Source organism: Momordica charantia, assembly GCF_013281855.1.
Source record: "Momordica charantia cultivar OHB3-1 chromosome 8 unlocalized genomic scaffold, Mcharantia_2.0 BLBB01000008.1, whole genome shotgun sequence".
In the NCBI taxonomy this organism is placed as follows: domain Eukaryota; kingdom Viridiplantae; phylum Streptophyta; class Magnoliopsida; order Cucurbitales; family Cucurbitaceae; genus Momordica; species Momordica charantia.
Genome location: NW_028275166.1, coordinates 35,201,563 through 35,214,410, shown reverse-complemented (window position 1 = coordinate 35,214,410; position 12,848 = coordinate 35,201,563). Strand labels below are relative to the sequence as shown.

General features: G+C 38.0%; 2 protein-coding genes across 5 annotated transcripts; one reads left to right on the top strand and one right to left on the bottom strand.

Annotated features, from left to right (window-relative positions):
• Positions 1–387: 387 nt before the first annotated feature.
• LOC111021862 (protein trichome birefringence-like 16) lies at positions 388–7,538 on the top strand. Of its 4 annotated transcripts, XM_022298963.2 has the most exons (6): positions 388–742; positions 1,417–1,568; positions 2,067–2,237; positions 2,649–2,954; positions 5,800–5,995; positions 6,484–7,538. In XM_022298963.2, the coding sequence occupies exons 2-6, from the start codon at positions 1,418–1,420 to the stop codon at positions 7,307–7,309; spliced, it is 1,650 nt and encodes a 549-aa protein (XP_022154655.1). In that variant the 5' UTR covers positions 388–742; position 1,417; the 3' UTR covers positions 7,310–7,538. The 4 variants fall into 4 exon arrangements, with proteins under 4 accessions (XP_022154655.1, XP_022154657.1, XP_087983867.1 ...); XM_022298965.2 differs by lacking the exon at positions 388–742 and having other exon boundaries at positions 2,067–2,177; XM_088127741.1 differs by lacking the exons at positions 388–742; positions 2,067–2,237.
• A 1,434-nt stretch (positions 7,539–8,972) lies between these two features.
• On the bottom strand, positions 8,973–11,615 carry LOC111021864 (pollen receptor-like kinase 3). Its single transcript, XM_022298968.2, has 2 exons — positions 10,043–11,615; positions 8,973–9,951 (listed from the first exon to the last, which is right to left on the bottom strand). Exons 1-2 carry the CDS (start codon positions 11,310–11,312, stop codon positions 9,389–9,391), a joined length of 1,833 nt encoding a protein of 610 aa, XP_022154660.2. The 5' UTR covers positions 11,313–11,615; the 3' UTR covers positions 8,973–9,388.
• Between the last annotated feature and the right edge of the window lie 1,233 nt (positions 11,616–12,848).

The window sequence follows — 12,848 nt, the reverse complement described above, 5'->3', positions numbered from 1 at the left end:
TTTAGTTCATTTTAGTCCACAAACCTTCATTCTAGTTATTTTATTTTAAGTTTTGGTTCGTTTTGATTATTGTATTTTCAAAAGACTTATTTTGTTATCTATACTTTAAATTTGGTTCATTTTAGTATTTGTCTCATTTTGATATTTGTAGTCTTTAAAAATTATATTTAGGTTCTTTAATTATATTTTTTATACACAGTTTCAATAAGACCCTATATTCAATATATTTTGATTAGAATGTAACAATGATTTTATATTAAAGAATTTTCAGTATAGAATTTGTTTTAAATTTTGTAAATATACGCTAAAATAATCCTTTTTTAAAATGATGGAGACCACATAGAAAAAATACCACTATAGTATGAAAAGAAAAATAAACATTGCATTCTGTTCCCGAAAGTTAAGAACCCGAAAGTTAAGAAAGGGGGAAAAAGAACTGACATTGCATTCTCCGTTCAGCGACGGAACTCCCACGCCCGCCCTCTCAATAGCTTTATTTTTTTCCTTCACATTTCTATTTTTGGCTCTCTGCTCCTCCCTCCTGTTCTCTCAGTTCATCGTTTTTCTGCTTATTTTTCTTCATATCGTCCAGTTCTACCCATTTATTGTAATTCGACGCTTGCTATTCTCGCTTCCTGATCCGTCCTTCGCAGCCGCAACCACCTATTAGAGGTTCTTCTTCTTAACTACCTTTGTTTTCTGCAGATCGTCTCTACTGCAGCCTTGATATCTTACCTGTAAGGTATTAATCTTCTCACCTTGTGTATCTTGGAAGATGATTTTCCCATTGTTTCCATGTTTTTCGCACTACACTTGTCGGTTGGCCACTCGCACAAAGTTCCATCCTTTCTCTCTGTTATATCGAGGATCTTCCTGTCCGAGCCTGAAATTCCTACATTCTTCTAACATTTTTCCTGTTCTGTTCCAATTTTTTCTGCTTTTAGCGAGGATATTAGTTTCGTTTCCGGCTCAACCGCTTTACTGTTTTTTACTAAAATCATTTTTTATAGGATTGATTACTTAAATCATGCTGTAAATTTTCTCCATTAAAATTCGAGTGAAGCAACTTCAATTTTTATTTAAACCTTTAATCATCGTTATCTATGGGAATGAGCACTGATATGTAGTTATCTACACAGCCAAAATCCTTTACAATGCAATTATTGGCCATCCCACTGCTATTCGTCGGCCCTTTTGTCAGAAACAGAAAATGTTATGCGCTCAGCGAGTGTTTCAAACGTACAAGTTTCATGTATTCTTGATGTACAGTAGCTAGCGGTCTGCGTGTTGTTGCTACTTGAACAACTATTATTATTCTGTTGTCTATGTGCTCTTTTTTTTCCCTCCTTTTTCTAGTGACTCATTCTTCTCTCAACATTTTGATAAACTATTAACACGCATGCTACTCGGATATAGGATGAAAAAGAGTTTTTATGGATTGAGGGGTAAGGAGTTATCTCTGGTAACCATTGCCTTGATGTGCATGGTTATTATTATGTTGACATGGGAGAAAACTCCACTTCTCAGTACCTTTCCTCCACCTCAAACTCGGCTGCAATTTTCTTCAGGTAATGGCGTCTAAATTTTCCTTCCCATTAAGCTAATTCATGGGGCCAAAAAATGAAAAAAAAGTCATATATGGAGTTGAAGTTTCAGATAATTATAACGCAGCAATCCAAGCCATTGCACAATATTCTCTCTCCCAAGCAAGTCTTGCATGATTTTTATGGAACTCCCAAGAATGGCTGTTCATCCAAGTGGATGAGGAATTCAGCATGTTTATCCTTTTGAGACTTATTAGCTATTTCTCTGTTACCTGGAATTTTTTAGAAAACCAGCCATGTTTTCAGCATATGTATATGTTTGATTAGCATGAGTGTTAGGCTGATTTATGCACACCTCTGTAGGACAACATGATCCAAACATGGAAAATTTGTGGGATGTTTATGTCTTAAATATATTGCAATCATGGTTTGAACCACGACCTGAAAAGGAATCTTAGTACAATTTGCACCTTTGTACTTTAGGTACATATTCGTGCTTCTTGATTTTCTTTTGTATTGCAGATAGTCTGGCAGGTACATTAGTTAGTGCATCTCATTTGGAGCAACAAGGACATGCTGATGAATACATTCCCTCATTTGAAGATAAAAACACTGTAAATAACCAAGAAGTTGGTAGGGCTTTTTCTCACAGTTATTCAAATGATGAGGACACAACATCTTTCCAGAATAAAAGTATTGGTTTTTACCTCAATGTTGATTAACATTTTTGTTTCCAACATATTCCAATTTATTTTTATCTGTACCAACGAGATGGCTTTTTAGATTTGTTTCGATTTTCCTTTTAGCTAATTTGATAGTATCAATTCTTCTTTCTTTTTATTTGTGGTAATATTATGTTTGAATGGTAACAACCAATCTCCATACTTTTGGCTGGGCATATCAACCAGACATTTCTTCGTCATTCGGTGGTGGTGCATGGCCTTAAGTTCTTAAATGTTTGTTCTTTGGTCTTGAAGCCTTCTTTTCTGTAGATATATTTAAGCTCTTGTTATTAATAGCATTTTATACGTATTTGTTTCATCTGAATGTTGTAAATTTTTTACTACTTCAATTAAAGTTTCTGAGTGTTAATTTTCCGTGCAGGAATTGCTGTGGGTTCCAGAGGAGCTACACACAAACAAATAGTGGAACTAAGAACTGATGGAAGTTCAGGAAGTCCAAAAGAAATGATAGAAGATGAAACAATACGCAACCAAATCGTGGTAGAAGAAGGTGTAGAGGCTCTGAGAAAGAAAGAGGTTTCGAAACCAAAACTATTAGAAGTTGATGAAAAAATAAAACAGGTAGTTGAAGAAAATTATTCAAGACAAGGAAAACAAAGTGTTGATTCAGTTTTGCCAATTGCCTACAACGTCAGCAAAGTAGATGAAAAATTGGAAAGGGATCAAGGTGCGCAATGTATTTCCTCTTTACTATTTGCCACTCTGTATCCCTTATGTTATATAGACATTTTGATCAATAGAATCTAGACAGATCACGTTGTGGTGTCATATATAAACCAGGAAAAAGAGTGGTGTCAGATCATAAGATCCTTTCTGCAAAAAATGCATTAAACCTAGCCCCCAAGCAGCACCCTTGGTCCACCAACGGCTTAGGTGGTTTTGGACTTTTATAATTATCCATTAGATCTTATTTTGTTGGATTGTAGCCCTTTTGGGTTTAGTGGACTCCTCCGGCTTTTTGTATGTCACTTTTTATTCTTTCATTTTTTCTCAATGGAAGCTCGGTACCTTCAAAAAGAAAGGTTTTAGGTGAGAGTTGTGCTCAAAATCCTAAGTTCAGACCTCAACATCTCTATTATCTCATGGAGTTGGAGTTAGAGAGTGTGAATATTGTTGGGTGGGCTTGGATACCATGGATGTCAAAGAAAAACTTTGTTGAATTTCATGCAGTTCATGCAATATAAGAATTATTAATTCAAAGATCCATATTATATTTTTTTTCTTGATAACTGGGAGTCGGAGCTTTGCACCTCTATGCTGAGGGGCACCCATGCTCATCCCAAGGCCTGGACCTGGGAAACATCAAGAGTTTTTGGTATTAAGCTCACCAGAAGGCTCAAATTTGAGACCTCTAAGCCAAAAGACCCCAAGCCTTTGCCAACTGGGTTGTCCCTTGGGTGCTTCAAAGATCCATATTATTGTAAATGTTTTTTTGATGATGTGGCAGACTGCTGGCAGCAAATATCCCTTGCATAATCTGGTGTTTTATGTATATTTTTGTAGTACAAATAAATCAGACTTTTGAGTGAACTGACATAAAATGGGTTATGGTATATTGATTTTTGCATCATGAAGAGCTGTTTTTAGAATAGGATGCTCCATTCATCTTATTGCTTGGTCAGCTTTTCTTATCTCGAAGTTAGAATGGTTTTGACAAAGTAAGGACCTTTTGCTTATAAGTTTTTTTAGAAGAAAGTTTGGAGTTTGAAGCTGAACGAGTTAGAAGTTTCAGTATTACATGACCTTGTAACATGAAGTTGATTTAGAAGTGGGTCCTGAGGTTAAAGTTCATTAAAGTCTTTCAATGACTGGTTCCATGCAAGTGGGAGCTTTATTCTGCTTGAAGATCTGGATTTTTCTAAAGCTTTCATTCCATGTTCTTGTTTGTTTTTATCTTTCTTCTTATTTGGGGTTGTATTTCCCTCTTCGGGTTCTTGCTTTCTTTTTTCTTCTCTTTAGTTTTTCTCTCCCTCCCTCTTATTGGGAGATCGTATCCGTTGAACTATTTTTGTTCCTTTTCATTAATTAATGAGAAATTTATATCTTGTTAAAAAAAAATTAGAAATAAGCTTTTCACTGAGGATATAAAAAATACAAAAGGAAACCAAAGGAGAATACGGCTCCCCAATTGGTATTAATAGTTATAATTACAAGAGAGAGTGAAAAGGGTACACCATGTTGAAGTGTTGAAGTGTTGCCAACTTCCATGTCAAATAGATAGGAATTCCCCGTTGCTAAGTTAATAGGAGCCCAGTTCAAGCCTTCAATTGTCATTCTTCTACCTTTTTATTTGTTTATTTATTTATTTTTATTTTCTGGAGTAAAGTTGCTGGAGAAATGATGTATTTTCAGCCTCCATTCCAAGAATAAAATTTCCTTGATAATTAACCAGTTCAGCAACCAGATTTTTTTTCCTCCTAGCTGTACCCAATTGGGTAAAAAAGGAGAAATTCTCATCTCCCTGCTGGAGCCACCTCATCTTGCGTCTGCCAAGTTGATCATCTTTGTAACAGATATCCAGTTGTATCCTCAAAAATCTTCTCTGCTCATAATCTTCCTGCGTTATAGTTGAGTTTTCTTCTTTGTAATCAATTAAATAAAAGCCTACTCAATACCTTCTCTTCTAGTTTGTTTCCAAGTTGCCAAAAGTCTCCTTATTCCACGTTTTTCATTTCAGGTTCTGCGATTACTCCTTCAGCTTGTGTACAAACAGAAAAACCCTCGTACCTACTAAGCTGATCTCCTGCTGCCAAAATTTGAGGTCCTTAGAAAAGTAGGACATTCCAACCAACCATTCTTGAATCTGAAAGGAGTGGATCCCCACATGAAAGACCCCGTCTCCAACAATAAAGGAAAGTACTCTGATGTGTCCCTTGGTTTCCTCATTATCCTCGGATTTATGGAAGAAGCCATCTAATCCTTTGAAACCAAATATCTGTCCAGCAGGCACATGATAGGATTTTCTCTAAAGCTTTGATCAAGTAAAAGCTTCAACAAAGTTTGTTGAAGTGCCTCGTAATTTTTCCTCCCAACGACTTTACAAAGGTCCATCTGGTTACATTAAAATCTCCTCCTATACACCATCGGCCTTGACATAAACCAGAGTCTCCAATGCCCTCCAAAAGAGACTTCTAGCATGATACGATGGGAGGTTATAGACCACCTGGCACATGCAATCCAGTAATGAGACTAATCAGCTAACAAAAAGTTGAGGGAAATAGAGAATGCACCTAGGAGAGTTTCCTTTGCTGTTGTTTAATTAATATACTCGTAAGCTACATGATCACTATCACAGGCTTCTGTTGTGTCAGTTTTTTCCACCGCTGTTCCATTCTTATAATTTATAAACAATGGTATGGTCTTACCCTAGTTTTAAAGCCTTTGATTAAATTAGTGATAAGAGTATAAATTTTACGTTTTACTTGCTATTGTCTAAGATTTACTTCATCCATACCTTGGGTTCAATAGGTTTTATGTACTTATGGTTTTCATAATTTATCTAATGAATTCAGCCTGCAATTATGCAAAAGGAAAATGGGTTGTAGATGAGAAGCAGCCTCTGTATTCTGGATTTGGCTGCAAGCAATGGCTCTCTGGAATGTGGGCTTGCCGTTTGACCCAACGTACAGATTTTGCCTATGAAAAACTTAGATGGCAGCCAAAAGGCTGTGAAATGGAAAGATTCAAAGGTTCCGAGTTCCTGAAAAGGTATTCTCCTTTCGAGAAACTTTGCACTATTTCTTACACCACTTAGGTTGAGGTTAGTTAACTATTTTCCAATTCAACCAATCCACGGTGCACCTTCCCCTGACTACATATTTCTGCTGGCTATAAATCTCTTTGGAGGTTATTTGCTCGAGTACTCGTGCAAAAAAAAGGGGTGATAGTTCTCCACATAAAATGTTACTTTGTAAATCAACCTATGTGAACTCTAAAGCTGGCTTGCTAACGAGCGATGGTTATCTCTGTTCCACATCAAGGGTAGAACCTAGTAGTTATTTGCATTATACACTTGAATTTTCAAGCCTTGACATATAATAAGTTACACAGGAAAAAAAAGGGTTATCGCAAAGGTTAAGATATTGTTGATAATATTTTGTTCCATTTTTTTTCTTTATCACTTTTTATTTCTTCTCCTATCATGTTAGTAATAGATAGTTGTGACCATATTATATAATATTATTCTATGCACCCAGGATGCAAGACAAAACTCTAGCTTTTGTTGGAGACTCTTTGGGCCGCCAGCAATTCCAGTCCCTAATGTGCATGGTCACAGGTGGTGAAGAGCAGCTTTTCGTAGATGTGGGGAAGGAATTTGGCCTGGTCTTGGCTCCTGGTAATACACGCCCTAATGGGTGGGCATATCGATTCCCAAGCACCAATACTACAATACTCTACTACTGGTCAGCTAGCCTCTGCGATGTGGAGCCCTTGGATATAAGAGATCAAAACACTGATTATGCCATGCATCTTGATCGGCCACCTGCATTCTTACAGCAATATATTAACAAAATTGACGTGTTGGTTCTAAACACAGGGCACCATTGGAATCGGGGAAAGCTCAAGGCCAACCGCTGGGTGATGCACGTGGGTGGTAAACCAAACATTGACAGGAAACTTGCAATGATTTGGAGTGCCAAGAATTTAACCATCTATAGTATCGTCAACTGGGTGAACTCTCAGCTGCCAAAGTACCCAGGTTTGAAAGTTTTTTATCGAACAATTTCACCGAGGCACTTTGTGGGTGGAGATTGGAATACAGGAGGAAGTTGTGACAACACGAGACCCATGTCTGTAGGGAAGGAAGTATTACAAGATGAATCTAGTGATGAAAGTGCTGCAGGTGCAGTGAAGGGGACGGGGGTTAAGCTTTTGGACATAACAGCCCTTTCGCAGCTTAGGGATGAGGCTCATATATCTAAATACAGCATAACAGCCAAAGCTGGTGTTCAAGATTGCCTCCACTGGTGCCTACCAGGCGTTCCCGATACATGGAACGAAATTTTGTTTGCACAAATTTAGTCCCATCCCATAATAAATCGCTGTGTCTGGTAAACCACCCATGGCCTCAGGAGGCTGTTCGTCCGCCGTTGAGCAGTAGGGGTTTGAAGAAGTGGCTCCAAAGAGTTCGAGTGTCTGATTTTCATCTAGTCTAATTAGTACGGTGGAAAGTTCATCTTTTTTTTTCAATATTGTACAGACCATATGAATTCCTATGGTTACGCATAAATATATTTAAACATTCTGATGATGATGATGAACGCTAATAGTTATGGTTGACTGTAACTCGAGTTGCAACATAATGGTAATCCGAAGTATAAAACTACTTCTGCATGTAAAAATTTATTCAGCCCCAAGAAAATATGCTACAACCATAACAATTTTAACAATTCAGAATCACGTTGAACGACCTATACCTTAGGCGATATCGTCTCACTTTTTTTTTTCTTTTTTTAGTATTTTCACTTTCTTTTCTTAAGGCTACTATTATTTCACTTTTTCTTTTCCTCCAAATCAATAAAATCTGTATTTGAATAATTTTATATATTCTTCTCTATTTTAAATGGTAGATTTCTAAAATAAATCCTCACTCACATGCTTCCTAGCAAAGCAACTGGGAGGTCATCCAACTCACTATCAATTTTTTTAAGCATTTCTTGATCATTCTTCTCCCATGATCTCAGAATCCCTCCTATTAGAATGTGGTATCGATTCCCCTCCTCTCTACTCGGGCGTCACAAAAACATGAATAATTAATTTACATATATTAAAAAATATGTCATGAATTTATTTGAAAGCTACATTTTATTGAATTATATATTTTGGGCTAGCCATTGATTTGAAACAAAATTTTAAAGTTAAGTTTAACAATACTTTAACTCAAAATGACAAAAATAAAAGTGTATTTATAATTATTTAATCAAAATTCATAAAAATGATGAATTAAAAAAATTATAAAGAAATAAACAGATTTAGTCTTTCGCATGGGAATGAATACACCAAAAAAAATGAAAAATATATAAAATAATTAGAATGTAATAGATAAAAAAAAGTAATAAAAAATAAGAAAAATAAAAAATAGATAGGAAAGTCGGCCGGTGAAGTACAAATCTTTAAAGTTCAAACATTCTATAAAAAAAAGAATGAAAAAATTCTATGCGAAGGGAGAAAAATTCAGTAAAAAAATGAGAAGGAAAGAAGCAAGTAAAGATGTAAATAATAATAAATAGGAAAATAAATAAACACACATGATAGTAATTAACGGGGGAGAGAATATACTATCAAACCATGATATCCATTTTTTGTGAACTTTTTTCTAAATGTCATTAAATATATTTTTGTAATCTCCGTCACGAATACCCTTTTGTAGATGTTCAGGAAATCCTTTCGTGGCGTCTCTAAATGTTACTAAAATCCAAAATATTGTTAGTGATGAGATAATTATTAACTAATATTTTAGTGCCAATTTGAATTTATTAAGACACTTGTATGAGACTAAAAGATCATGAGTTTAACTCAACCTACTAAACAAACCAAGTAATTTCTTGGCAGCTTGCGAATTAAAAAGTGGGTTTTAGTGAGATAACGAAGATGAAGGGTTTGGTTTTGTTTTTTTCTTTTCTTTTATGGAGTTAAAGTGGGAAGAATATACTACCAAACTGCGAAATCAAAAGTGATTGTTTTCTATTAGGTTGAAGAAACGAATAAAGAGAAAAAAAAAAGGAACTAATTAACAAATCCCAACCCCCCAGAGGTTCATTTACATGTAAAAAATACAGAGGTAGTGAACTGATGATGTGATATACATAAATAATGTTACAGGTAACAGGCGGAGCCGAAGATATGTGATAGTGATGTGGCGGCGGCCGGCAGGGGATTGAGACGCGCTCACAAACCTCTCCTCCTACCCTCCTGCTCCATCGCTTCCCTACTTACTCACAGATTCCAATCAAAACTATCCCTCTACAACAACATTAGTTCTTTTTTTTTGTTTGTTTTTTCTGTTTTTAAAATTTTCTTTTTGTTAAAAAAAAAAAGTATTTGCAGCTTAATTAACATTGCTTTGTCCTCTCTCTCTCTCTCTCTCCTCCTTAATTATATTTATATTTCTCCTATTCTCCTAATGGCTTCCTTCATTTCTGGCCGTTGCTTAGGATTGCTGTTGGTGCAATCTGCGCCGATTCTGAGGAGCTCCACCATCCGATCGAGTGCAGCGGTGTCGTTTGCGATCTCTGGGTCGATGAGTTCGGCCTCCCTCTTCTCGGAAACTGCGGAGGAGACCCACTGCACCACATCCGTGCCACCCTTGCCATTGCTAAGATATTGAGAAGGAAATTTGCTGGTCAGAATTTCGAGAATGATAATGCCAAGGCAATAAACATCAGACTTTGGAGAAACTTCCTGGTATTGCGTGTACTCCGGGGATCTGTACGCAAACATTGCGGTGGTGGCATTGTTGGGGTTGATCAGGGGATGAAACGCGTAGTCGCTCAGAAGGGGCTCGTAGTTGTCGCTTAGAAGAACGTTGCTGGACTTGAGATTCCCGTGCGGCAGATCGTACGTGGCGAATTCCGAGTGGAGGAACCCCATTCCCCTCGCGATCCCCTGCACAATCCTCAACCGGGTCGCCCAGTTCAGCTCAGCATGGCAGGCTCCGCGGTCCCCTGGTGGATATCAAATTCAGAAAACTATTTAATATCTAATTAATTAATTAATTAAGGAGCCTAGCCTAGGAATATTTTGGTATTGTCTCACCATGCAGCACATACAAGAGACTGCCTTTTGGAATGTACTCCGACACCATCAGCTTCTCCTCTCTCCTGTAATGGTAGGCCAAAGGCGTCAATATATTCTGATGGCGCAGCCTCCCCATGCGCCTCATCTCCGCATCGAACCCATCCTTCCCCAGCTTGTTCATTTCCCTCATTCTCTTGACCACCACCGACAGCCCGTTGGACATCACCGCCTTGTACGCGGAGCCCAACCCACCGTTCCCCAGCACCTCCGCCGCAGCCTTCATCAAATCCGCCAACCCAAACGAACCCTTCTCCTCATTCACCACCACAAGATCGCTCATCCCCCCCTTCCCCTGCTGCGACGACCCTCTCTTCGAGTCCCCGCCCCTTCTGCTCGTCCGCTCGTGCGAAGAGCTCGGCACGTGCACCTCCACCACCTCCTCCATCTGCTCTCTCCCCAGCACGCTGAACTCATCCTCCTTTCGCTTCGACGCGCTCAGAAATATAAACACCATCAGAAACACCACGATCGCTATCAACGACGCCACCACTAATTTCGACACGTTGCCCTGCGACTCCCCCGGAGGAGAAGGAGGTGGTTTTTCACCTTCTTCGCAAGATTTGGGGAGTGGCTTCCCGCACAGGCCCTCGTTCCCCCCAAATGCCTTTGCTTCGAACTTGGACAGGCTCTCGGGTATTTGCCCCACCAGCTTGTTGTTGGATAAATCCAGGGAGGATATGGAGGTCTGCTTCAAGTCGGGAATGGGGCCCGAGAATTGGTTGCCTTCCAAGTGGAGCTCGATTAGATGGGACAGCTGCGCCAGAGAGTGCGGTATGTTTCCGGAGAATTTGTTGGCGTTGAGCCATACCTTCTTGAGGGAGGTGAGGGCGGAGAAGAAATCGCTGGGGATGGCTCCGGAAAAGTCGTTCCCGGTTAGAAGGAGGGACTTGAGAACGCCGAGTTTGTTGAACTCCGGAATGGGGCCGGAGAAGCTGTTGTTGACCAGGCTGATGGTTCGGAGACTACGGAGCTCGAGGAGAGCGTGGACGTCGATCTTGCCGGAGAGCTGGAGGCCGGTGAGGTGGAGGCCGGTGATGACGCCCCTGTTGCACATGATGCCGGTCCATCGAGCGGCGCAGGGGACGGAGTCGGAGTTCCAGGAATTTAGGGATTCGGCGTGGGTGAAGGATTGCTTGAGCTTGAGGAGGGCCTCGTTTTCGGAGAGGGGAGAGGAGGCCGGAAGGCGACCGAGGAAGAGGAAGAGGAAGAGAAGTCGAACAGCGGCCATTGCAGAGCCGGAACGGAAAATGGAATAGCTCCGGATAGAAACCAGCCGCTGTTCGAAGAATTGCGTGGTTGTCTCTTCTGTGAGTGTGTTGGGCAAACCTTTTTTTCCGCTTCCTTGGGATTGGGAATGAAGGAAGTTGGGTCATTGTTGGCGTTCGAATTCGCATTCGCGTTGGAAAATAGGTGATTCTCCAAATTTCCCACCAAATTCTAAGAATAGGAGCGATGGAGAGTTGTGTTGACATTGTCAGCCACATTTAATTTGGTTCCACTTTCGAGCCACAAACCATACACCCCGCCTCCACCTCGCACAATCTAATACAAAACATTACAATTTGTTTCTCGATCATAAAACTTTCTTTTATCATCATTTAATTGATGAAAACTTATTTGTGCAACACACACTAAAATAAGTCTAAGAGAATATTATGGATCGCACTCCAAAGTAAGATGAACTCTTAATCGTTAATTCTACTTCCCAATTAAAATGATGCTTCAAAACCTAGCGCAAAATCACAATTTTTCGATCAACCAAACTTGTTAAAACCTTTTGTTGCTGAAACAAAATGCATGTCATGAAGCAGATTTCTACAATACAAACAAATACAAATTTACGACATATTACAACACACTAAAAAATAATTTAGAAGATTTTCACTTAATAGCATTAATTTAGTATGCAATTTAAAAAACGTTAACTGTTTTTGTTTTTTTTTTTAAATATAACATGTAAATAGCTCAATTAAAAAAGTAGTGATTTCGAATCTGAACTAGACTAATCAAGAGAGCATTCACTTTGTAATTATCTAATTTGGGGAGAAAACAACACCAAGTCACAATTGGATTAAAGGCCAAAAACGATTTTTTTTCACATTTCTCAAAAGACATTTAAACTTAGGGCAAATTTCAAAAACAAAAACAAGCTTTTGAAAACTACATCTCGTTAGTTCTCAAAATGCAATTTCAAAAGTAAGATGCTAAGCAAATAAATATGTGGGTGGAAGTAGTGTTTACAAGTTCAATTCTCAAAGTTTGAAAACAAAAAAACAAAATGGTTATAAAATACTTTTGGTATTTGAAGTTTGAGTTTGATTTATATTTAATTTTGAAGTTTTAAAAGAGACACTTTAGCACCAAATAATTGAAAAATAGGTTATAAATTATTCCAACTTAAAATTAACCATTAATTGAATAATGCTGTTACATTTAATTTGCTTATTAGACTTGGCTCATGACACATGACAGTTTTAAATTAGGTGACAAAGATATTATGTATATTCTTTTTTGCTAATTGATAAATAAGTAAAAAAAAAAAGAAACATAAAACATATACTTTATATCGAAGCTATTGGAGCAATGGAGAAGTTGATTAACCATACTATTTAAATTATAAGAAGCCAATGCGAGTCAAAAACATCTACTTATTTTAGAGGTTCAAATCTCTATTGAAATTAGAGGATGAAATCTCTATTCATACCTTTATTTTATTAGAAAAAAAAAATATAGGAGTAGAATTCTATAATCAACCATACCTTTA